The 26,260-nt window shown below is 48.0% G+C and overlaps 1 protein-coding gene across 8 annotated transcripts in view; it reads right to left on the bottom strand.

The window, feature by feature from the left end:
* Nucleotides 1–26,260, bottom strand: part of MSI2 (musashi RNA binding protein 2) — a 393,052-nt gene that overhangs the window by 121,927 nt on the left and 244,865 nt on the right. For all 8 annotated transcript variants that reach the window (XR_014257254.1, XM_082440130.1, XM_082440127.1 and 5 more), the window contains exon 7: nucleotides 18,253–18,301. Coding sequence is in view for 7 of the 8 variants with exons in the window: in XM_082440130.1 (XP_082296256.1) it covers nucleotides 18,253–18,301 (49 nt within the window). In the remaining variant the exon portion in view is untranslated. The remainder of the gene's footprint in view (nucleotides 1–18,252; nucleotides 18,302–26,260) is intronic.

Genomic DNA, 26,260 nt, shown 5'->3' with positions numbered 1-26,260 from the left:
CACCAGGGCTCTATTTTTCTGATGCTTTTCTACCATATCTCATTTTAAACTCAAAATCTTCAAGCCATTACCAGGAAATCATTAAATCATTTGTTCATTTTTATTAGTGTCGCTGTAATTAAAGAGAATCGTATTTCCAAAATCTTCACCTGCACTTATCAAAACCCACCCTCCAACCAATCAATTAGTATTACAATAACCTCATTCCCTGGTTGCCGCCGCTATTAGCATTTTGATTGAATGTCTGTTGAAAAGTGACTGGTAACAGAAGATTGTCTTCAGAAAGTAATGTTTCTTTATTCATCACCACCGAACCTTGTCTGGTTGTCTCCAGTCTCAACTCAAAAGAGACAAGACAGTTTCCAAAAGCAGTCATTTTGGTGGCAGATTATGTTTTCATGAGGCTTGTGATCAATTGGGCATAATGGCTCCAGTAACGCCAGCTATACCCAGAGGCCTCCCACTGGCTGTGGCCTCAACATACGGCAGCCGCAGCTGGACTGCCAGAGCCCCGATGGGGTGATATGTATCCCTTCTGCTGCTACATCCTCCCCACTCCAATAATCTACCACAGTGACCAGCAGGTCTGCACACATGACACTCCAGAAGACTCAGATAGAAAAACGCCCATGCCGGATAAGCCAGTGGGCACTGGGACTCCTACAAAAGATCATCATCATTACATACCCCCCTCTCTGCCAGGCACTTGGGAAACCTGTTATTCTAACATAAGTTCTCTAATCGTCACCATCTCCATAAAAGCACCGGTCAGTAAAGAGAGGGGTTAACAAGCTCCATTATGGGGAGAGAATGACTGTCTTCTCCACGTCACAGGAATTAAAGAGTCCATTAAATCACTAATATTAGAATTAACAACTTGCTAGTTCAGAGAGCTCTATTTACTGTTGCCCCCCGTCCCCAATCACCGATGGCTTTTGTGGCTAAACGGCGATCTCCAGACACACAACGCAGCCAAACACAAAAAAGTTTCCATCGCAGTGTACGATCTTACCCAAGGCAAGTCAGCTACCACAGTTTTGCGTCTAGAGGAGATTCTGCTTTGACTCGTCTTAAGCAGAGTAGCAGAGGGCACAGGAGAGGGCATGTCTGGCGTTAGGAAGGACATGTGTTCCAGGATATAAATATGGAGGTGCTTAAATGCCATCCATCTGTCCATCCATCCAGCCATCCATCCATCCACCCATCCATCCAGTTTCAACCCACAGCAAAAGATATGCACGAGTTTCGCCTTCACTGCAGATGACCCTTGGCCCAACAAAACCCTCACTGTTGTCTTCACCCACCTCCCACCCATTGTTCACATGCAGTGGTGAGAGGCATCAACAGGGTTGTATTAATGTTCGAGTAAAATTTAAAAATCTTCCAGAATTCAAGGGAAAAAAGCACCATACGTTTCCTTTAAAAATCTTTCCTTTCTCTGAACTTCGTCTCCTTTTTCTCCCCCCAGCTCTTGTTTCTCCCCTGGCTGCCAGCCAAGATTTTATAATAGTGTCAGGTAGCAATTTCATTTTTTAAATGCTCTTATCAAGGATTTAAGGTGAAAGATAAGAACAGCACAGTAAATCATCATAAAGGAGTGTACTGTGAGGCATAGCATTTTACAAATCAAAACAGTTAACAAAATGAAAAGACAAGGACGGGGAAACAAAGTAAGTTTAAGCATCGTCTGAAAGGGGGAGGGTAGAGGCCAAATTGAATAGAAAGATCATCCTTCAGATTTCCAAGCTCCCTCTGGTAACGATCTTGGCATATTTGCTAAGAATTGCATGAACAGTCCAATTTCCATTTTAAAACAGGATGTTTTTAGAAGGCATATATATTGTCAAACCATTACACACACTTAACTGGGGGCTTTCATCGGAGTCATCTGACCTGCAAGCGTGTGTTGCTAATATCACTGCTTTATTATTTATCAAATCAATTTCTTCATGGAATGACTAATAACCCAGCCACAGCTGCTCTCCCTCTTCCCACCCCAGCTGCTAACACCCTGGCAGCAGCAAGATTTGCTAGGCTACCTGCAGCGCTTCACTCCCTACATCTTGCTAAAGAATCTTATTTTTTAACAAAAGGAAAAATAAAGGGATGGACTCAGGAGGTGCCACTTAGGATTCAAACCATTTTGTGGCAGCTGCTTATAAAGTTAATACTGCTAACTGACCAGGCCAGGGCACCAGTCTATTTTACCAGGGGATTTTAACTACAGTCCCATAATAAAGGAAACACAAACCTAAAATAAAGTAAAAATAGAGACAGGTACCTACTTTTCTATTTTGATCCTTTATAACATCTTTGATTCCAGTCTATTTTTTAAAAACCAACCAAGGGCCACGTCCAATTCAAATGTGCACCACTGCTCCCTCTCCCTGCCCCCCACACACAGCTGTGATGCAACCCAAGGGTGGTAACTCCAGAAAATAGTCATTATATTACTGTTTGCTCTTTTTTTATATGCTCACCAATCTCTTCTAGAGCCTACCTGAAAATTCACAATAAATAAAATCATGCAATTAGATGATTTCCCATTTGCCAAGGAATGATTCCATTGTCCATTAGAAGCTAGAGTTCTAAAAATACAGAAAGGGAAATTATTAGGTATTGTTGATACATATTTCTGCTGTAAAACAGGATTAGTACCATGGGCAAAATACAAAGCCTCTTTTGTAAATCTTACCAAATTTTTTAAAAAGGTAAGACATCATGGGGGAAGGAACAAATTAAATCATAATTTTCAGATTATGTTTCCTTATTGTCACTCAGAAAAATTGCCAGGTGTTTCCAGAGTAGTTTATACATAAATATACTAGCTGAATCAGGAAATCTTTCCAGGGCAAATGAATCAACTTAATTAAAAGAAGACTTAAGATGCCAAGCCTAGTGATTTTGGAAGTGAGGAGGAAATTTAGGAATCCATCTGTAAGTACACACCTTTCGCATGAGCATTTTAAATCCTGGTACAAACCCCAGGTTGTAGTGAGCCTTCTCACCAGCCCACAAGGCGGCACCAGGCATCATGGGTTAGGAGTACAGGACTGATCCTTTTTTTAAAAAAACTGAACCAGTATTTTCAGCCTTTCTTCCAGATCAGCTGTAAAGGGCGACTACAACAACACCAATGAACCAACCTCAATGTCCATCGACAGACGAATGGATAAAGAAGATGTGGCACATATATATAATGGAATATTACTCAGCCATAAAAAGGAACGAAATTGAGTTATTTGTAGTGAGGTGGATGAACCTAGAGTCTGTCATACAGAGTGAAGTAAGTCAGAAAGAGAAAAACAAATACCATATGCTAACACATATATATGGAATCTAAAAAAAAAAAAAAGGTACTGATGAACCTAGTTGCAGGGAAGGAATAAAGATGTAGACATAGAGAATGGACTTGAGGACACGGGGTAGGAGGGGGAAGCTGGGGTGAAGTGACAGTAGCACTGACATATATACACTACCGAATGTAAAATAGATAGCTAGTGGGAAGCAGCAGCACAACACAGGGAGATCAGCTCGGTGCTTTGTGATGACCAGAGGGGTGGGTTAGGGAGGACGGGAGGGAGGCTCAAGAGGGAGGGGATATGGGGACATGGGTATGCATATGGCTGACTCGCTTTGTTGTGCAACAGAAACTAACACAGTATTGTGAAGCACTTATACTCCAATAAAGATCTATTAAAAAAATTAATATTTTAAAGTGAACAATCCATTTTGACTCTAGTTTACAGCAGTAAATTCACTGACTTACAGGAAATCAAAAAATTCTTTGAAAAACAAAACTTTCTTGTACACTTTGGTGTACAACAGAAACTAACACAGTATTTATTGTGAAGCAATTATACTCCAATAAAGATCTATTTAAAAAAACGAGGGCTTCCCTGGTGGCGCAGTGGTTGAGAATCTGCCTGCCAATGCAGGGGACACGGGTTCGAGCCCTGGTCTGGGAGGATCCCACATGCCGCGGAGCAACTGGGCCCGTGAGCCACAACTACTGAGCCTGCGCGTCTGGAGCCTGTGCTCCGCAACAAGAGAGGCCGCGATAGTGAGAGGCCCGCGCACCGCGATGAAGAGTGGCCCCCCGCTCGCCGCAACTAGAGAAAGCCCTTGCACAGAGGCGGAGACCCAACACAGCCAAAAATAAATAAATAAATAAATAAATAAATAATAAAAATAAAGGAATTCCTTTAAAAAAAAAAAACGAGGAAAATACTTCAGTCATTGGGTTACGATCAAGAATTTTTCACTTTAATGAGAATTTTAAAATATAATTATTTGCAGAATATTTTTTAGAAAATATTATTTTAATAAATATCAACTTTAGAAAAAAACAATACCAAGGGCATTTGTTTTTCCCTCTTAAGAAAGAAGGAACTCCCATCAGTTTGCTGGATAACTGTTCCTTCCTAAGGTGCTGGAAAAACAGAAGTGTTGAGAACCATCTCCTCAGTTTTCCAAAGCCCTCTCCAGAAAACAGCATCCTCCTGACAAGGCTTCTACACACACACACACACACACACACACACACACACCCCTTTTGCTAGAGCAGGTCTCGGCTGCGGCGGGGAGTCGGGGGGAAGCACACAGCAAAGCAGTGCAAACTGCTTACTCTCCATCTTCAGCCAAATGAGACCAAGGTGAGAAGGGCCTGCCTGTCCCCAGCCGCCCTCTGGTCATATGTTAATACTGTTTGCCAAGCTCGGGAACTATAAGGGGGAAGAAGAGACAGAGAAGAACCAAATAATCAAGCAGATAACACAATCGTTAAGAACCGAGAGATGCCAAAAAGGAATTACGAGGAGCACAGACATGGCTGGAGCTAACCTTGTCTGCGGCTCGAGAAGATGTCCCCTGGGGAAAGGACACTTAAGCCCAGGCCTGAAAGCTGAGGAGCTGGCCAGGAGTGAGAGACAGACTGTTCCTGGCAGCCCAAGGAACAGCCTGTGTGGGCGGCCCTGTGAAGGAAGGGCCCAGGTCAGCGTGGCTGCAGGGAGCATGTCTGGGGTGAAGCTGGAGACGGAAGAAGGGCCGGAAATCAAAGACTCTGCAGTGCAGCGTCAGTGCTTTAGGCCTCATCCTAACGGTGATGGGAAGCCAGCAAAGTGTTTCGGGAGGGGATAGCTAGATTCACACCCAGCACAATGGGATGGTAGTTATTCATACCTCCCACTCCCCACATCCATCACCGGAGGCCACCACCCTTTCCGGGCTTACACACCAGGGCACAGGCCACCCCACTGCCCAGAAAAGGGTGGGGTCAAAGCCTTGGTCCAAAGCACAGCTTTTTAAAAGGTTTTAAAGCTGGAAGGGTCCTGGGAGGTCAGGTGACCCAGGGGTTCCCAGCCCTGTTGGCACATGAGCTTCAGCTGGGGGAAACGTGAACACTCAGCCAGGGCTCCGACCCTGAGTCTCACTTAATTGATCTGGGGTGGGCCCCAGACATTAGTATGTTTTTAAAACTCCCTGGCGATTCTAATGTGCATGCAAGGCTGAACACTGCTGATGCAGTCCAGACCTCCGACGTGACAGCAGTCATTCATCATACGGGCGTCTAATGCTGGGCTGTGGGGTGGCTTATGTCCCCCAGACCTTCCCAACCAACCCTGTCTCCAAGTGAGAAAACCAAAGCTGGCCACAGCAGTTACGGAGCTCTTAGGGTTATGAGTAAAATCTAAATGCCAACTAAAAGAACAGAAGGGGAAGAGGTGAACTTTGGGCAAGTACCCTCCTCTGCTTTATTGTGCAGCTACAGCAGCGTCGAAACACATTTTTAGCCTCCGACTAAGGAGATACTTCCGACGGGCTCTCTGGGTCCACCCACCACCATTCTACTCAGCGAACACACAGCTGCTGGGTGTGATACGGCAGGGAGCCCGGGGCTGGTGAGAGACAGAACAGGGGCCACTGTTGCCTCTGTATCTATTCTGGGCCCGGGATGGATGATGTCACCTCCAGCAGCAGTGGAAAGCAGAGTCATGAATCAGCCATGAACCAGCCCAGCCTCCGAGATAATAAATCGGATGTCGGCACTGCGTGCTTCGCAGATCTGGTGCAGAGGCGCCGGCTCCGCCTGGGGTGCTGGAACACAGGCACCAGCGCTGGAAACATTCAGAGAGAAGGAAGCCCTTTCAATTATCTCCTGATATCAAGATGGGGTGGCAAGTTGAGGAAGAAATTTCAAATTTGTAGGGAGTGCTCAAAGGCACACAACTTTGATGACAGTAAAACCATGGCAGTTATTTTTGCACACTGCCAGGTTTGCCAACCAAACCCAGGGATTAAGAGAAGCACATCCGGGGCTGAAACTATTAATTACTGCTGTGCCTACCGGCGTCCTCCGCCCGGAGACCTTGTAGGTGTTACCACTTTGACCCTCAACTGCATTAATTTAGCTCAGAAACTCACTCTAGGATTGAATTTGGCAATTGTTCCTGCCTGGAAGGGTTGCTGGGACAACATAAAGAAATCAAGAAGTCTGTTTGGCAGGGTTTGAAGTTCAGTGTTGTCTTGCTGTTTTCTTTCTTATTTTTTCCAGGGTGGAAGTCGGGGCAGGTATGTAAGGATGGTAAGGTTTGTGTTGTCATACATATGCGTTCTCCTGATTTCCTTCTCTTTCTCTCTCCCTCTTTTTTTCCCCCTAAATAGCCAAGTTGAATGAACCAGCTGGAAATACCAGTCTGCTGGGTATGGTTTGCATTCTTGGAGTTGGCGGTTCCGACACCTCCTAGGTGTATTGGTAAATCCTTGGCTTAGAAAGAAATGACTGCGCTCCGAAGGTTACAAATTCAACATTAAACCTCAGAGTTCTTCAAGTGTCTTTCTCTACCAAAAAGTCATCTCTAACACCCTAAGGTCAATTTCATGGTCTTTGGCCAAATTAGACTTGGGCAAGCCGGGAACTACGTCAGGATCTGCGGGCCGTGTTCTCTTAAGTAGAAGGTCTTTTCTCTAATTTCTCTTGAGCATAATTTTGCGGAGGCAGCAGCTGTGACGTGAACAGGAACCTGCAGGGAGAAACGGCTGTGTTCGCCCACGGGGGCTGCAGGCCACCGGTGAGAAGGGAACTCGCCCGACAGGAAGCACTGCTTTGTCCTCTGTGTGCGCTTCCTAGGGCTGCTGAACAAAGCACCACCAACTGGGGGGCTTAAAACAACAGCAGTTTATTCTCTCACAGCTCTGGAAGCTGGAAGTCCAAAATCAAGGTGTCGGCAGGGCCACGTTCTCTTGAAGGTTCTAGGAGAAAATCTGTCCCATGCCTTTCTCTTAGCTTCACCGATCCTTGGCTCACAGCTCCACACTCCAATCTTCACCTCCGTGGTCACGTGACCTTCTCCGTGTCTCCCTTCACATGTCCTCCCTCTTCTTAGAAAGACACCCACCGTATTGAACCAACTTACCCCCATTTGACCTCATCTTAACTTGATTACATTTGCAAAGACCCTATTTCTGCCTAAGGTCACATGCTGAGATACAAAGGGGTTAGGACTTCCACATACCTTTTGAGGAGGATTCAATTCAACCCATAAGATGAAGGAAAACCTAACAGCATCTGCCAACAGCTGTCTAGAGTGTGAATATTTTCTCCAGTCAGCAAGCTTTAGCCTTCATTCCTCAAGGAGCGATAGTAACGGTATTCTTATTAGTAGTAACATAACAGTAACCTAACTTTATTATGATAGTAATAAAGTTAATATTTACAGATAGTATAAACATCAGATGCTTCACATAAATTCTCTCTCTTAAACCTCACAAGTTCATAAATTAATAACAATCCCCATTAAACAGATGAGAAAACTGAGGTCGAGAGAAGTTTAATAACTTGCCCCAAGGTCACACAGCTAGTGAGTGGTGGCGCTGGAATTTGAACCCAGCAGCGTGACTGGAGACCTAGGCTCTCACCCCTTTGCCACCAGACAACTCACGAGCTTCACTAACTGGGTACCTGCCTTGACTCTTAAGCTATAAGCAACAGGGGCACAGAGGAGGATTCTGTATGTGCCACATTGTATAAGGTCCCCACATGTTTAGTAATCATAACTTGGGTGAGGAAAATGCTTTCAACTTTTTTTTTCTTTAATTAAAAAGACCTTGGACTCCTGGAACGAAGGGTCTCTCTGTTCTGACCTCTCTCACCTCTGGTCTGGGATAAACTCAAGCAAACGGGGCTTCTTTTCAGACTGGGGCCGGTCTGGCTATTCTATTAATAGCACGTTGTCTGGAAAGAGCAGAAACTACTAAGAAAATCCTCATCTATCCATCCGACTCTCTGTTTATGGAAAGAAAAAGACAGAGGTGACTCAGAGGCAAAGGATTCTCGGCTGCATATAATCAAGTCTTGTTTGGAGCTCCGAGGCCCCCTCTCTCTGGCAGGACAGAAAACTCAGATGAGGCGGGACCCATCCCTCATTCAGCAAAGTCTGAGATGCCACATGTTCTACTAACCCCATAAAGACAACCAAGTTTAAAAATATTTACGCCAGTGTCAGGAACAAGGTAGAAGTGACAACAGTTATTGTGTTAGCATACTGAGATGGGATGAACTTTTTCCTTTTGAAAATTCTCTCATGCTGTTCTATCACTATATTTACAATTCAAATTGGGATGAACTGTAAAAGCTTACACTAAAAAAAGTATTTGTTTGACTAGGTAATAAATGCATAGGGTACAAAAATTCGAAAGGTAAATGAGTATAAAGTGAAAAGTTTTCCTGTATCTTTGGACCACTGGTCACTTAATCCTTTTCCCCAGAAGCAAATGCTGTTTTTTATTTATGTATACTTGAATCGATGAGTATATATATTTGTGCATAAAACATATTCGAGTGCTTTCTATAGCTAGAGATTATTCCAAGTCCTTTATACTTATTAACTGATATAAGCCTCAGGCTAACCCGATGTCATCATTCCTGTTTTTTAGATGAGGAATCTTGAGTCACAGAGAGTGTAGGTAACTTGCCCAAGGTCACACAGTTATGAAGCCACAAACCTTAGATGCAAACACCAGCTGTCTGACTCCAGAGCACGTGCTCTTAGCCACTTGGCCATTCTCACTCTTTGTTACCAGTTTTGTGACTATCCTTTCAGAAATATTCCATGCACAGGCAAACATATGTTTCATGTGTGAAGGGGAGGGGAAAACTTTTTTTAAAGACTAGGTCTTAAAAAATTCAAATAAACATTGTAACTTGCCTAAAGAAGTTAAATCGGCAGTTCTTTAAAAGGGGGAAAGGAAAGAACTAAGACTACTGGCACTGACCACTCTCTGTGGGCACTTCGCAAGTGGCTCACTAACTCGTGCAGAGCACATGTGCTGCCTCCAGAGAGCGAAACGGGGCTCAGAGCCCTTCGGGGACCACCTGAGATCACGCCCAGGGAAGCTGGCACTGAAGCCAAGTATGGGCAGCACTAAACTCAGGCTCCTTCCCGTGTGTCCTGTGACACAGACACAGATGGGCCAGGGAATGTCCTCTGAGCCCAGGGCCCAAACAGAAGCTCAAGTCCAGAGCTGAACAATCCCGGGGGCTCCTGGAGTCCCAGCAGGAAGCAGGCGCCCCGGCTTCTGGTCCCCCGGCTCAAGCCCTAGCAGCGCCGTGATGCTACGAAAGGGGACGCTTTTAACCAAGTGGCCGAGCTGAAGGCTCCTCTCTCTTCAGAGATCTGAAACCATGTGAGAGTCGGAGCTGGGAGCTGGGTCTCTACGGGAACAGGGCCGAACAAAAGCCTCATTGTCCCTCTTCACAAAAAACCATTTCTGGGTCAATGAAGTGGCTGACCCCGGGCCCACTCCCTTTCTGCTTCCGTGGGCCACAGCCAGGAGGGAGGAAGGAAGATCTACTAGCTCACCACCCTTTTGGTGCCAGGGCTTTTATTCCGAAGGAAAGGAGTTTCAGATTTATCCTCCAGCTGGGACAGGCATCCAGGGGGCCATGACCGCCCCCCACCCTGGCCTCCCCTGTTGCCAGGGCGCTGCGGGCTCCGTGTGCGTCCCCATCCACAGGGAAAGCAGGTGAACAGAAACTGAGCTCCCATGCTGATGAATATCTCAAGAGACAGCGCCGGAATGGGAGCTTCTGGAATACAGTTAGCTCAGGGAAGAAAAAAATTAAAGTGTGCTCCTTGCTTTCCTGTCAGAAATAAAATGAAGGTCTCAGATCGATGTTGCCAGGGCTGGGGTAGCTACAGGCGTCTTTAATGGCCTCCTCTACATGTTTGCAAATTCGCAGTCCCCTTCAACCCTGCCCTTCTAATTGGTTATTTGCGAGGTCATGTTTGCACCAATTTCTCAGGAAGGCTAATGGTGTTTATTTAACGAGAAAATAAAATGTGCAGACAGCTCCGGGGGCTGGTCTCTGAGAGACGGCTCAGGGTAGGGGCTGCAGCTCTTTACCCGGCTCCCGTCCTTTGCCCTCTGTGGCCGCCCTTCCTCTGGAGAAGGTCCTGAGATGCGCCCGGTGACAGGTCAGGCCTTGAGGGGACTGTGCTGGGGGCCAGAGGCGGGGGGCCAGGCTGCATAGCCTCTGGGCAAAGCCCTAGATGCACCCTCCTGGTGGGGACCACCTTATACAGCCCAGCTTTAGAACGAGCCCGCCGGGAGCACAGAATCTAGTGGAGAGGCATGTGGCTGTCCATTTACACCGCTGTGGGACTTGGCAGCTCTTCCTCGTTCTAACTGAAGTGTGCCCGATTTCAAGTCTGCACGTAATTGTTTTCTAACAGAACCTCTCCAAGAACCCAAAGGCAGCAAATTACACATCACTGCCAGTACCCCAACCAGTCTCTTCTATCCAGGTGGGATGGGGGAGGTTCAATTGTATTGAGTTTCTACCCCATTCTAACATTCTCCCTTATAGACTCCACATTTATCAATACCTTTTTCTTTTTTTGGCCACTGCGCGGCATGCGGGATCTTAGTTCCCCAACCAGGGATCGAACCCTCACCCGCTGCAGTGGAAGCGCGGAGTCTTAACCACTGGACCACCAGGGAAGTCCCTCAACACCTTTCTAAAACAGGTGTCCCACACTGACACTGGTCCACTCTGGGAAGAGAAAAGGATTATCACCTAACCTGATCTAGCTCTCTACTTGCATGAAAAGAGCCCACAGACATGCCTGGTGACCACATCACACTACAGCCTAGGCTGAAAGCTCTATCCGACCAAGACCCTTGGTTGGTGTTAGTGGCCTGCGACAGACCAGCAGCTTTCCTGTCGACTGGCTTCCAATTCAGGTGCAGAATTGGGATCAATATCAATCATAATCAGCTTATTGGCTTACAGGTTGCCAATAAACCCCTTAACACATCTCAGACTTGGGTTAGAGAGTGATGGGTACCTAACAGCATCAGCGGACGAGAGGGCAGATCCGTGAGGTGGGGGAAACGCAAAGGGCATGACTCCAGCGGGGTAGACCCCGCAGCAAATCCTGCTCCAGACCGTGACCTTGGGCACCGGTGCAGCGCAGGGTGCCATTGTGTCACGTCGGCACAAGTGTCCTCACCAGCTGTGATTCTCCAAACCCTTATCATGCTTTCTACCCCATCCAACAACCCTTTCCCACCCAGAGGGACTCACCGTCTTTGTCAGACACACTCCTTCCTCCATCCTACAAAGTCACATTTATAGGTTGTAGAGTCCCGACCCTCTCTCCCACGTAAATACAGTCAAAATGTTAGAATCTCATTAGGAAAAACACACATACGTTATCTTTGACACCCCACACCTACAAATGAAGCAATGCTTTTTTATTTTTAATTTAACTTACGCCTTGTGAAACTCTTTTTACATTTCCCCCTCCCCCCCTTGGGAAATGGGCATCAATAAACAAACAATTACAGTGTGATTTTTAATCATCTTTAGTATACAAGAAAGAGTCAGCCTGGACTTCAGAGGTCAATTTCAAAAGTGAGTGGCTGGCAGGTAGTCAGGACATTAAGGGCTGTTTTTTCTCCTTAGGAAAGCATTATCGGGATTTCCCTGGTGGCACAGTCACTAAGAATCTGCCTGCCAATGCAGGGGACACGGGTTCGTGCCCTGGTCCGGGAAGATCCCACATGCCGCTGAGCAACTAAGCCTGTGCGCCACAACTACTGAGCCTACGCTCTAGAGCCCACGAGCCACAACTACTGAAGCCCGCGCGCCTAGAGCCTGTGCTCCTCAAGAAGAGAAGCCACCGCAGTGAGAAGCCCGCGCACCGCAACAAAGAGTAGCCCCCGCTCGCCGCAACTAGAGAAAGCCCGCGCGCAGCAATGAAGACCCAACGCAGCCAAAAATAAATAAATAAAATAAGTAAATTTATTAAAAGAAAAAGAAAAGCATTGTCTTCTATCACAGCTTCAGCTACATTGCACAGGCACCGTTTAAATAAATAAACTAATTACGCAAATTACGAAGACCTTCAACTTCGGCCAACTGCTTTTGGGGCTAGAGATGCTGTACGAGCTTCTTGGGAGAAGCCAAGCTCAGTCTTGCTGCCTTGAGGTGAGACTGCAGAAGGCTGCTCCCTCCAGCCACAGGGCCCACCACGGCGCCCTTCCAGCCTGGTAGCTCCCGACGGGCACAGCTGCCCTGGGAGAGGACTTTCTTTGTCCAGGGAACCTGCTGGGGATGGTGCTCTCTGAGCTTCACAGAACAGGAGACTGCCTCGGAGCTGTTGTTCCTCTCCAAAGCCATTAGCACTGCACTTAATAAGCAACTGCTAGCAGTCGGGAGAGGAGTCATCCATCACACTGATCTTTATTTTTCTCTCTGTATCCTGTTCCTTCGCCTCTGGCAATGTTCCGGAGCAAACAGGCCTGCTGGGTAATGGAAGCCACTGGGAGTGAGAAGGCCTGTCCCCAGGTCTCTCCTCTGTACTCGCCAGAAACCCCTCCCTCTCCAGCTGACCCTCACCAGGCCACCTGATAAGCTTCAAAGACAGCCAGCTCATTTTCCACTGGGCCCCCAGCCACCCAGCTCTCCCCTGACGCGCCAGACTTGGAGGGACCTGGCTGTGCAGGCCCTGAGGTCAGAGGGAGGCAGCACATCTGAGGCTCCCCTGGAATGAGCTCTTGGGGGGCTCCCTACCCCCACGAGGAGGTGAGTGAGAGATGTATTTCAGCAACCAGCATCCCCGCCGTCCACTGTCTCAAACAGGGCCGATGCAGGGACAGTGGAGAGAGAGTGCTGAACTGTGTCACCCTCCCTCCCGCCCCCTGGCTCTCAGCCAGCTTCCCCCCAACCGCCCGCCAAAGAGCAAATCAGAAAGGATAGCACCTTGTTGCTTCTTCCCTCCCTGCCCACCTCCAGCCCCACTCTGGGATCAATACCTAATGGTGAATTCAAGATCTTATCTGAGTTTTGCAAGGATAAAGCAACAAACTTTTCCCCAATGATTAAATCCTTTGATGATCAGTCCAATATTTGTCAGCCCACCTCTAAGAACATTTAGAGAGCAAATGCAATGACTCTGAGAAGACCAGAAAGCCACCATTCTCTCTCTCCTTGGGCACAAAGGATCTCAGAGAAGGCCACGAAATGAAGCGATAGGTGGGGCCAAGGAAGGCCCTAGCTTCTACCAGTAGCTCCGCTCCCCAGATGGCTGTAGGAACCTGCTGTGCGGCTTTCCAAAACTCCACATGCCTTAGTTTCTCCATCTGAAAAATGGAGGTACACCGTAGTCCAGCAAGAGGATAGGTGTGGAGAAGGACTAATAATAAGGAGGTGCTCAAGTCCTTAAGATCACCGATTCTCCTGCTTCAAACCACTGCCTAGCCCCGTGCTTGCACAGTGGCTAAGAACACGGGCTCAGGGTTGGACACGGTGGGTTTACGTCTAAGCTCTGCTCGGACTAGTGTGCAACTCTGGGCAGCTCAGTTCATAAAGATTCCACAGTACACGCTAAGCACCTGGTTTAGGGGCGCTCAGAAAGCGGCTGTTTCCACCGGGAGTGTTAACACAGAACCCTGTACCACTATGGTGTGCACTCTGATGGGGGGGCTCAGACCCCCCTTCAGGAATGAAGGTCAACTTCCCCAGCCGCTGGGAGCGTTGCTGGATGACGGCCCCAGCTGTTGGTCCCCTCCAGGACTTCCTCGGTACAAGCCCAAGATGATACCTGCTTCCCAGGTGGGCTGCCTCCTATGACTGATCAACATACAGGGATAACCGGGGCAGCTGAAGGACCACCCTCTCTTCAAACTCCCCAGGGCACCGCAGGTCGTCATCTCCCCCTGCCCAGTCCCCGGGAAGAGCAGCCCCAACGAACCTCCTGCAGACCCAGCCCCGTCTCAGGGACCCCTACCGGAGACAACCGCTCCCCCTCCCCTAGTTAGAAAAAGGAAACAATCTGGAACATACTTCCAGTTAAAAAGCTAAAAGCCAGAAGCATACTTTAGGTCCTGGAGCTCATCGTCCCAGTTCATGTATTTTCCAGAGGCAGAGCCTGAGGGGTTCAGAGAGGTTAGGAAAAGTGCCCCTGGCTAAACACAAAGGGGCAGCAGAAGCTGGAAGGCGGTCCCTCTAAGGACGAAGGTGGGAAGACTCCACACTTCTGTGAGAGTCGGATGCTGAACGACCTTCCTGCTTCCAGGATAGAGGATGCACCTCCCTGGAGGGCTCACTGTCTGCTGGACTCTCCCCTGGACTCTTTCCCACGCTGCTACCGAGGTCCGAGTGCAGATGTAAAGTGGGAAGGAACACAGGCTGGCGCTTCTGCGAACAGGAGGAGCAAACTGCCGTGCAGATGCAACTGAGGGCCACCCTCGTGCCTACGGGACCAGCGGCGGACCGGGCAGGAGGCGGCTGCTGTGGGGCCGGAAGTGGAAACGCTGCCCCGACCCCTGGCTCCTAATGGCAAGTGTGGCCTGACTCCCATAAGGCCAGGCCCCGTGCCACGGAGTTCTCCCTGACAGCAGTGGTCACGGCTCAGGGGCACACAGGTGGTTTTCAAAATGCCTGGGGCAGAGGACAAGTCACCGCCCAGGCTGCCCAACGGGGCTGGGTTGGAAGTTGGCGGAAAGCACTAAGCAAGTGCCCTGACGACACGGAGGGGTTAATGGTCTGGGCCTCTTTAAGCAGAAAGCTGGCGGCACTGCCAGCCAGAGAGGTGTCCTCGACGTCTGCTCCGGCAGCACTTTCCTCTTGATAAGATAATGGAAAACAGGAAGCCGAGGAGGTGAAGGAAAGGTTGGGGCAAGGTGGCTGCACGAGGATTTTATTTTCCTGTGCTTATCTCCTGATTCCAAGTGCACATTCCATCAGGCCAGGGCTGTGAGGCCTGCTGGCTCCACATCTATGATTTGTGCTTCTCTTGCGATACGTTCTTTCTTCAGAGAAAATTCTTTCCCCCCTAATGCTCTGGATCGCTGAAGTATTACCCCATCTTCAGCACCCCGTCCAGAGAGAAACTCCTCCTCAGCTGTTTGGAGGGGCTGGAAAGCATGTATGGGCCAAAGCCCGCCCCCACCCCCGACACAGGAGGAACAGCAGGGCAGATTTCTGTACAGGGGCAAACGGGCAGCAGGTGTCAGGTCCTTCCTGTTGAAACCTCTGGGCACACGGTCCCTCCTGCCTTCTCTTCCCCGCCCCACCAGCATCAGGCCGGCCACAGGCTGCATCCATTCAGGCCGGCTTCCTGGATGGGCGGCCTGAGCTGTCACATACACCCCGTGCTCAGAAGGGCTCCGCTCTTGGTTGAATGCTCTGCTGTCATCTTGAAATTCTTAATAGTTTTTGAATAAAAGGCCCTGCCTTTCATCTTGTGACTCCATGAATTATGTAAGGGGTCCTGTACTGACCACAGGAATCTTAAAGGCGGGCAGGGCAGAAGGAGGCGGGGCAGGCCCTGCCTTGGCTGGGGGAGGGGGCAGCGCCGTGCACGCACCAGGGGCTCTGCCCGCCCTCCATCCTGCCATCGCCACCAGGAGTCCTGACTTGGGGGAGTGAGCGACCACGTTCCTGAAGCTACTCTGAGTGCTGGGCCACAGATGACCTCCCTTAGGCTCACAACAGGGAACACTTCCCTCACCCAGCCACAGAGGGACCCCCACCCCATCACTGTGCCCAGCGCCCTTGGAGAAGGGGAAGAGGCTTCAACCACAGCAGGAGGCATCTGCGTTAGAAATAGGGGAGAACTTTCCCTGGCACCTCCTCTGCAGTGTGTCTGGGCCTGATATCCTGAGTGTGAATCCATCTCTGTCAGTTACCAGCTGAGTGACCTGACACGGAGGGTGACCCGCCCTCTCAGGTCCCTCAGATGATGAACCTCTTTCCTTGCTCAGTTGAGAGGGTTCAGTGAGATTATCTGTCATCTCCTCCAACACAGGGCCTGACACAGAGCAGGAGATCAAAAATACCTTTATTCACTGATATTCAAAAAAGAAGGATAACAATACTGCCTAGAAGCCACTCAGGAATCTTCCAGGATTATGAATTCTAACACTGAACACCAGTGCCACGTTCAGATGGACCTCGCCCATCCTGAAAATAAAAGGACGAAAACACCCTTCTCAACAAACCTGCCCCACGTGGATACAACAAAGAGCAGATTTTGAAATCAGCTGTCCGAGGTGTGAGTCCCTTCTCTGAGCCTGGATGTAAGGCACCTCCTCTGAGCTGTGGTTATCTCATCCACAAAATAGAGGTGATGGTAATAATAATAATACCTAACATTTATGCACTGTTGTTGTGCTTGGCACTACGCTCTCCAAACAATCCTATAAGGAGGTACCAATATCATCTCCACTTTGCAGATGAATAAACTGAGGCATAAAGAACTTAAGCGATTTTCCCTCCGGGGGCTGCTGTGAAGATCAAGTTAGAAGATGCACGTGGAAGCAGTGCTGGGAAAGCCATAAAGATCGACGCAATGCAGACGATGATCAAGGGTCATCAAGAATCGCCCATCACCGGCCCCACCTTCCTCTCACTCCAGAGCGTTGCAGAAGACAAAGGCAATCATTCCACACCTGTAAGCTCTTCTTTTCTCTCCTTGCCTCCCCCTACTCCTCATCCTCTACCCCCTCCCCATCCCTTCCCCAACATATACACCCCTGACGCCCCAGTCTTCTGCCCAGTTTCTATTCTTCCTTTTAAGGATGCTGTAGGTGGATGCGTGAGATGCTCGATTCCCCAGGCACACTCAGGACAGCCCCTCCTTCTCCCACCCTCGGAAGCATCGCTTCCCACCCACTCCTTCCTCCCTTTCACTCAGCCTGCCTGCTCAGAACAGGGAGACGTGCAGTCAGCACTGGGTAACTGCTTCTAATCACAGGGGACAGCAAGAATGTAAACAACACAAGAAACATCCAAATGCCATCCAAGTGGCAAGGAAACACTGCTCGCTGGCTCCTTCTCTCTAGAACACTGCTTCCTGCCACCCCCCTTCAGAAGCTCTGCTCATTAATGCCCCGTGAATAGGAGCCCCAGAAACCAGGAGCTTCCGGAGAACGGAACGCTAAACCATAACTTATGACCCTGCTTCCTCTGGGGAGGATTTTCTAGAGTCATCCAATTTTCTGGTTAAAGCAATAATTTCAATGTGTTTTTTTTTTTTTTTTTGGAGGGGGGGTGAGGTGGCAGAGGTCAGCGACCCCTTTGAGAATCTGTTCAAAGCTAGAAAGCCTCTCCCAAGAGAAACATAAAACATCCTGCGTGTCATTTCAGGGGTTCTTAGACCCCAAGATGAAACCCATTTTCCAAAACATGGACAGGATAGTAAGCACAGGAGAAAAATACAAGAAAGTGCAGATGTCCTTCAAACATCCAAGAGGCACAAAAGGGCATTACCAGGTCTGTACTCACTGTATACATCAAACATCGAGTAAACCTAGGATGAGGCTTTGTTTTTTTTTTTGGCTCTTTAGATTGACAGTGTGCTTCTCAACCACCTCCTTCAATGCAAATTGAGAACTCAATTGAGTAATTGCTGTGAATAATTTCCACCTGGATCACTTAGTGCTGTGGTTTAGCAAGGACTAAGAAAGCAAGGATTGGACAAGTGTATCAGAACGCGTGTTGGGCGTGGCTGCATAATTAAATGACAGTTCCCAAGCCAAAAGGAAATGGTGTTTTAACTGTCCAGTATCAATCAACTCTCCACACGATCGTGGCCCTCTATTAATAGAGATCCACAACACACGTCACCTCCACCTGCCTGATTTTGGAACAGTCACTGCATCTTTTGTCTGCAGGACGGGGGGTGAGAAGAGATGGAGCCCGCAGAGGATGAAGGGGCAACCTCCTCACACTGGGGTTCTTACCTCTGTGCCTGTTGGTCGTCTTATCAAACATTAGCATTGCATCCTCCACCTGCAAAACAAATACAAAATAGAGTCTGCTTTAGGAATTTTAACAAAATACACAAAACATTATATATTGGGGGGGGGGTGGTGGCAGTTTCCATTACAGAAGTCATGTTGCTTGTTAAAACCTATTTGAAAATACAAATATTGAAAGAGAAAATAAATCACTGTCTGTCTTTCCAAACTAGCATAACCACAGTTAACATCTGGTGTACTTCCCTTTAGTTTTTGCTTTAAAAAATATATATATGCCGATTTTAATATAGTTTAAATCATATTGTATATGGAATTTTCCCCTTGTTCTTTTTTTTAAGATAACATTACAATATTGCAAACAATTCCCAGATGACTACATTATGAATACTATCTTTTTTTCCCCATCCTTTTTCCACTGTGGTAAAAATACCCATAACATAAAAATTGCCATCATAACCATCTTTAAGTGTACAGGTCAGTGGTATTAAATACATTCATAACGTTGCACTAGCATCACCACCATTCATCTCCAGAACTTTTTTCACCTGTAGAACTGAAACCCTACCCGCTTTAAACAATAACTCCCACTCCCTTCATCCCCTCAGCCTGTGGCAGCCACCTGTCTACTTTCTGTCTCTTTGTGTCTCTGTGACAACTCTAAGTATTTCATTTCATATAAGTAGAATTACATAGTATTTGCTTTTTTATGACTGGCTTATTTCACTTAGCATAATGTCTTGAAGGTTCATCCATCTTCCATCTATGTATAGACCACATTTGCTTATCCATTTGTCCATCAGTGGACACTTGGGTTTTAGCTGTTCTGAATAATGCTGCTATGAACATTGGTGTACAAATATTTTGAGTCCCTGCTTTCAATTCTTTTGGGTATATACTCAGAAGTGAAATTGCTAGATCATATGGTAATTCTGTTTTTAATTTTTTGAGGAACTGCCATACTGTTTTCCACAGAGCCTGTACCATTTTACATTCCCACTGACAGTGCATAAAGGTTCCAATTTCTCCACATCCTTGCCAGTACTTGTTATTTTCTGCCTTTTTTAAAAAAAATAGTAGTCACCCTAAGGAGTGTGAGGTATTATGAATACTAGCTTGACTGCCACATATTATTTCATGGAGGGAGAAGCTATAGCTTACTTAATTATCCTTCTGATAGATATTTCAATTGTTTCTAGTTATAAACAATGAAACTTCAACATCTTGATTGTTGTGGGCTGAACTGTGTCCATCCCCCACCTCTCGAATTCATATATTGAAATCCTAAATGCCCAGCATCTCAGAATGTGACTGCATTTGGAGATAGGGTTTAAAGAGGTAATTAAGTTAAAATGAGGTCATTATTAGGGTGGGCACTGATTCGGTACAGCTAGTGTCCTTATAAGAAGAGGAAATCTGGACACAGGTACAGAGGGAAGACCGTGTGAAGATGCAGAGAAAAGGTGGTCGTCTGCAAGCCAAGAAGAGAGGCCTCAGAAGAAACCACCTGCCGATGCCCTGCTCCCGGACTTCTAGCCTTCAGAATTGTGAGAAAATAAATTTCTGTTGTTTAAGCCACCCAGTCTGTGGTACTTTGTTATGGCAGCGCCAGCAGACAAATACATTGATGCTAGGACCTTCTCAAAAACATCAAAGAGAGGAAAATACCAAAGGCATCCTCTGTCTCTCTTCCTAGTCCCTTCCTCTGTCCTCCCAAGCACACTGCAACCCTTTTAGTCATTTCTGGACAGTCAGGATCTACACTCAAGTCCCACACAGACCTCAAGAAACTCACACTTATGAAACCAGATTTGGCTTTGAATTCCGCTCCTTTTACTTATGATCCAATCCTTTATTTGCTCCACAAAAGACACATCTTTAGTGCAGGTGCTGTCCTAAACCAATCAGCCATTCACTTGCAGACTGTACCTGGTTTGGCCAGGCGAGTAGCCTGGTCTCCTCATTCACTTTGTGCCCAAAGTTGGCAGTAAAAATACAATCCAACCACATGGTTGTGGGTGGACAGAACTGTTAGCCAGAGGGCTCCGGGCTTGGAGCAATTTCAGCGTGTGTGTGTGTGTGTGTGTGTGCGCACGTGTGTGTGCGTGCGTGTGTGTGTGTGTGTGGTGCGAAGGACCAAGCACTGTTCACTGGAGCTCAAAGGCTCAGAAATGAGCTTGGGGGCCTGAGCTAAGCCAGCTGAGAAAAAGAACCATCGGCTATTCATTCTTCACTCCTCCCAGATGACAGTCTCCAATGGAAGGGAAGACACTGGGCAAAGCAATAAAACCAGGTTTAAAATGGTGCCTCCAGACAAATCAAATCTATTTTTCTAGATGCTATCAAATATAATAGGGGGAAAAGCAAAGTTAAGGTAAGAATGGAAGAAGGGGTAGGCAAGCCAGACACAAACCTCCAAAGGAGTGGTCTAGCTTAAAAATCCCTTCTGGAGTCAGGGCCCCTTGTGTTGCTAAGCAACCGAGCCTGAGCAAACAGGCTCCTGGGGCCTTCCCCTTCTGGTCCCCATTTCTGTAGTCAGTTACTGGGAGGGAAATGGCCTTGCACGGTGACTGTTCCTCCAGCAAGGAGCTGTCCTCTCTCTCCCAGGAACCAGGCCTAGGGGAGTAGGGGATGCTAGTTTGGAGAGGGGGTGCCCTCACCAGACCCCTCCCCGGCCAGGCAGGATTGATGAGTCCCTAAGGCACCTGCTGAGGCCAAACACACCATAGCCAGCTGCCTCCCGTGCACCCCTCAAGCGAAACCACCAGAAGATCAACTGGTTTGTTTCTACACAGAGCCGTCACATTCGAGCATATGGCATTGCAGACTCCGACCCGGGGCCTCGAAGAGGATTCCACTGCCTGGGGTGCGGGTGGGTGGTGGGTGAAGCCTGCTGGGTATCGTGCAGGTAAACATGACATCCGTTTCACACCCACTGCCATATTTTCTAAGATGTTTGCCAAGTCCTTATTTTGAGCTGAAAATGCCTAACAGTAAGAAAAACAGCCCCCCTTCTGTGTTGGCCATGTTTGGGTACTGAAACTCAGATCCCCTTAGGAAATAAATATTTTGAATTAAAAACAAGTATTTTCAACGCCTCTCCTTTCCACAGTGCGTAATTGGGTCCCTCTTCTCCTTCCTACTTTTGGATGTTTTCTGATGCTGCCCTCCTAATATTCGCTCCACCCTGATGAGTGAGGAGGGGGCTCTGTGTATGTTTTTTGGGGCAACCATTGTCGTAAAGAATAGAGCTCTTTCCTCTGTGGCCCAGTGTACAATGGGCCTCACAAAGACCTCCTGAATAGATACAGCGTCGGAGCGCAAGAAAAATTCTATTAACACTTTACAAAATAGAACGTCTAAGAAGTAGCTAGAGAGGAAAGAGAAAGGGGAAAAAAAATCAATATGGATAAGTCCCGGTGCTTGGGGGAAGAAAACTTTTCAGTGATTGCAAAACACTTATTAATTCAGAGAAGCCATCAATGCGATGGAAATCTGGCAGAACAGCAAGAGCTGAAACTGGAAGAATCCGAATATACAAAGACTGAATAGAATGAAAAACACGGCCTCACATACGGGGCTGTTTCTCACGGTTCTATGTGAATCAAACAGAAGAGGCTTGTGTGAGCCTCCATCACAGGGCTGTGAGGGATACGGGCAAGGTAGCTGGTATTCAGCCCTGGAGAGAGCAAGCTGATAACTCTGTCCGTCTCTCACACACACACACACACACACACACACACACACACACACACACACACACACACACACACACACACACAGATTAGTTGGCTGTGCCGAGTGCAGCCTGCAGGCCAGGCCTCGTTCACGGAGCTAAAAAGAACACAAAAGAGTTAGGGGGCTGGACATAGGCGTTTCTCTGACTTCGGGGAGAAAACACCGCTAACCCTGGTGAAATGCTGCTTCAAAGGCTACCACCCTCCTCTTCATGATCAGCGCTGGTATTTATTTTGTGTTGACAGTGCCCTCACCAGCCATACAGATTTCTTTGTACCAGAGGTGGGGGCCCACATGCCTAGTGGTCCTGGGGGGTCCCCAGAGCGAGGGGGCAAGAAGGGGAGGAGGTGTCTGAACCTGAGCACACTTTGTCCCACGTCTTGGCACCTGCCCGGTCTGTCTGGGGAGAAGGAGCTTGTTCCATCCTTGAGATCTGCCTTCTAATAAAGTTAGGTATAAAAGTTAGGTGTAAAGGCAGGTATAAAACGCAGCCCTGGCATCCTCAGTGGTGTACCCTTGCAAATGACAAAGCAGGGCAAGTGACTTTGAGCTGGTTGGAGATGCCGCCGTTGGTGTCCAACACCAGGAGGTCCTGAACCTGTAATCCTGACTATTGCAAGGCTCAGACTACATCGTGACCTCCTCAGAGGTGCCCCACGCACGCCCCGCGTCTGAGAGTCAGTAGTGGGAGCCACACTGTTAGTTTGCACGGCCCACGGGGGCTAGGCAGGGGGTCTCAAACCTCCTCCCTGTCAGAATCACTTGGAGCACTTGTTAAAACACAGATCCCCTGGGCCTCAGCCCCAGGGTGTCTGATTCAGGAAGCAGCGTCTGCATTTCTAACAAGCTCCTGGGCGCTGCTGATGCAGCTGCTGGCCTATGGACCCTACTTTCCATGTGCTGCTCTAAGGGGGCAGAAACAAGAACAAACGTTAAAGACACTGGACAGAGCTGCTTCTCCCTCTTTACATACATTCAGTGCTCAATACATGAACCAAATTTCCCTTCCAGAGGCAACGGAGACACGTCAGGGTGATAACAGTTCTCCCCCGCTTTGTTCCCTGACTCTCAGACATTTATACTCCAAGATCCTGAAAATGACAACAGCAGAACCCATGACAGAAAAGATGACAAGAAGAGGGACTTCTTAGTGGCAACCAAGCTGTCCCTGCACCCAATGCGGGGAAATTCAGATTCTACTAGGATGACAGAAACTTCCCTTCCAACAAACTCCAGCTAATGGCTACATCATTCAGTCAGCTCAGTTGTGATTAGAAAATCTAATCAATTAACTTTGCTTTTATGTGACATGTATTTATTAAGTATGCACTATTTGCAAAGTATCAGCCTAAGTTCCAAATAAGAGGCAAACTATATAGGTCCATAGTATATGGATTGCATTAATGACCCCATACCCTTTATACCCTGTAATTTTGCAGTTCCTCTCAAAAAAGGCAGTCTATCTCCCCACCTTTGTATCTGGACTTGACTTGTTACGGTCAATAAAAAAGGTGGAGAGAATGGTGTGCCTGTTTTGGGCCCAGCCTCATGAGGGTCTGTGTGTTTCGGCTTGTTCTCCCTTGCACCTCTGCCGTCACCATGAGAAGGGCATGGCCAGGCTGGCCTGCCGGAGGACGAGAAACACACAGAGCAGGGCCAAGTCCCCTCAGTTGCCCCAACTGAGGCCAGCCTAGATGGGCGAACATCTGGTCAACCCCAAAACATGCAAGTGAACCCAGCCAAGATCAGCAGAACCGCTCCCAGTGGACTTTAGACTGCAGACTCGTGAAATAAACAGCTATCGTCTGCCACTGAGGTTTTGTGGTTGTTTGTTACATGGCATTCTTGTGGAAACAGGTGACTCATACATGGTCCCTGCTCTCAAAAAAAAAAAAAAAAGCTTTTAGTCTATAAGCAGATACACAGCCTCAAATAATACTAGACAGTGAAGAAAGGCAAGAAAATGGGTGGAAGGAGGTAAAAGGCGGAATGTCAGCTGAGTATTAAACTATCGATTCCACCTTCCGAGTGAAATACAGGTGCTAGGATGTGAAGGGACCGCCTCTAAATCTCACCTCAGCAGCGAGGTTGGAGACCGAGATCCTGGAAGTGCCAAGAGAAATTGGCAACATGTTCCGCCCTAAATGAGCACCAGGAAAATCTGCAATCGTTAGCACTCAAGTCAGTGGGTGATGCCTCTCTAATCCTAATTCATTTAATGAATGAGCAAACCCTCTTTATAATGAGTCTAAAGATTTACTGTGAGCCAGACATTCTTGCTGGGTGATCCTAGAAGTAGGCAGAAGATGTTGACCATATCCAGAGGTGAGACTTTAGCCATCTCAGCTCACGTACTAGCTGAAGAGGAAAACTTTCAAGTCACAGAGCAAAGAATCTGCTCGAAAGAGAGGTCAGAAATTCTCCTTGTCAGGTTGGTTGGCCAAAGTTTGGGACCCTAGAGTGTGCCCTCTGACCACTGCCGTTTCTGCCAGAGGTTTTGGCTCCCCAAGTACATAGCAAGTAGGTGAAGCTGATTTGGAGATGGCAGAAAACTTGTTCCCAGGAAATGGTAAAAGGGAAAAGAGTTGCTGGTAATAACTCAGGAGGTGCTGGGACGCAGCTGAGCACGGCAGACAGTGTGGCACAAAGCATGGGCAGGATCCAGCTTCCAATCCCAGCTCCATGAGGAGCTCACTGAGGGGAAGTCACCTCCTTTCTCGGTCCTTAGTTTCTCGTCTGTGAATGGAGGGAAGGAACTGTATGGGATGGTCACCTACGATCCACCCGTAGAGATTCTGCCTAGAATGCTGAAACGGACCACAGAACCTGCTGGGACCCCATCCAGGAGCATCAGATTCACCGCTGGTCCTTCACAAATTCTCTGTGACTGAGGATATTCCAGAGTTTTGCTGCGGCTGGCCAACACACCCTCAGAAATGTCCTACCCCTCTTGGGATACAAATACACACACCCCCACACACCACAGGTATGAAGAACAAAGCAGGAAATGGCACTTCAAATGATCCTTAAATTATCTGGTCAGACACAAGGAGAGAGAGGAAAAGGAAAGGAAGAAACGCAGCTCTTCAAACTCCCCCAGAACAAATGCCTTTCAATTTCACTTCCTGCTCCCACTCAAATACTTCAAGCGTTAGTTTAAATAAACGCCCATAAATGCGATACCGTGACACTACAGTGCGCAGGGTTTAACAGGCCTGCTGATGCTCTATAAACTCAAGGCACTAAAGTCATGAGTGGAGTGAGTCTCGTATACGAGGCAGGACTGCCCAGAACAGAGAAGCCTGGGATCCCTGCTGGAGACGGCGGCTGCCTTATTCCGGGGATTGTTTCTGCACATAGGACGGCACTGCTCTCCGCTCCTCCTCCAACCAGCCTGCACAAAACCAAAATCCACTCCTGCCCTACAGCTTGGTAAGGGCGTCTAGTTTATTGAAATGAAACTTCTCAGCATGCTTCAGCCTTGCAAAGAAAGGGTAAGGACAGTCTATCTTTAATCACTGCCCAAAAGGAAGAATGGAGGAGAAAAGGGAGCAGGCAGGAAAATCCCATTAGTTCACGCTGAAATCTAGATCAGTAGTTTTCAACCTTGACTGCTCACCAGAATCACCTGAGGAACTTAAAAAAAAACAAAATCCCTGCTGCCGAGGCCACACGCTGACCGGTGAAATCAGCACTCAGGAGCGGGTGGGGATGGCAGAGGAGTGTTTAAAGCTCCCCCAGGGATTCCAGGGTGCAGCCAAGGCTGAGAACCACTGATCTAAATGGCTAAATCCAGCTGAGCTGAGCCTTAATCGCAGTGTATGTGTGTGGAGATGGGCCCTAAATAAAAGGGGCTTTACCTGGATCTTCAGCTGCCTGAAGACTGGCTGTTTGTCCCCTGCCAGATTCGCAGACCCTTTGCCACAGGTGGCTTTTGGGGGCGTCTCCTCACCTTGTCTTGGTCTTAGGAAAAGAGAGCCAAAGTTCTGTTCTGGAAGGAGCTGAGAAGGGCCAAAAACTGAACACAGGACTTGAAGAAACCTAAAGACATCACTGGGGTTTTTTTCACGACCATCAATATTTTCACATGTATTACTGCTTCGGTCCTCACACAACCCCAGAAGACAGGGATTATTACAAATTCTCTGAGCCGCAGTTTCCTCCCTCGTGGTTCTGGAGATGGCGGGGACTGCGCCCCCAGGACTCAGCGGCTGGTCTCCTGAGTCCAAATCTCAGCCGGCCAGCCCCGCCTGCC

The sequence above is a fragment of the Balaenoptera physalus genome (genome assembly GCF_965194825.1).
Source record: "Balaenoptera physalus genome assembly, chromosome: 20".
In the NCBI taxonomy this organism is placed as follows: Eukaryota; Metazoa; Chordata; class Mammalia; order Artiodactyla; family Balaenopteridae; genus Balaenoptera; species Balaenoptera physalus.
This window is presented reverse-complemented; position numbering and strand designations above follow the sequence as displayed.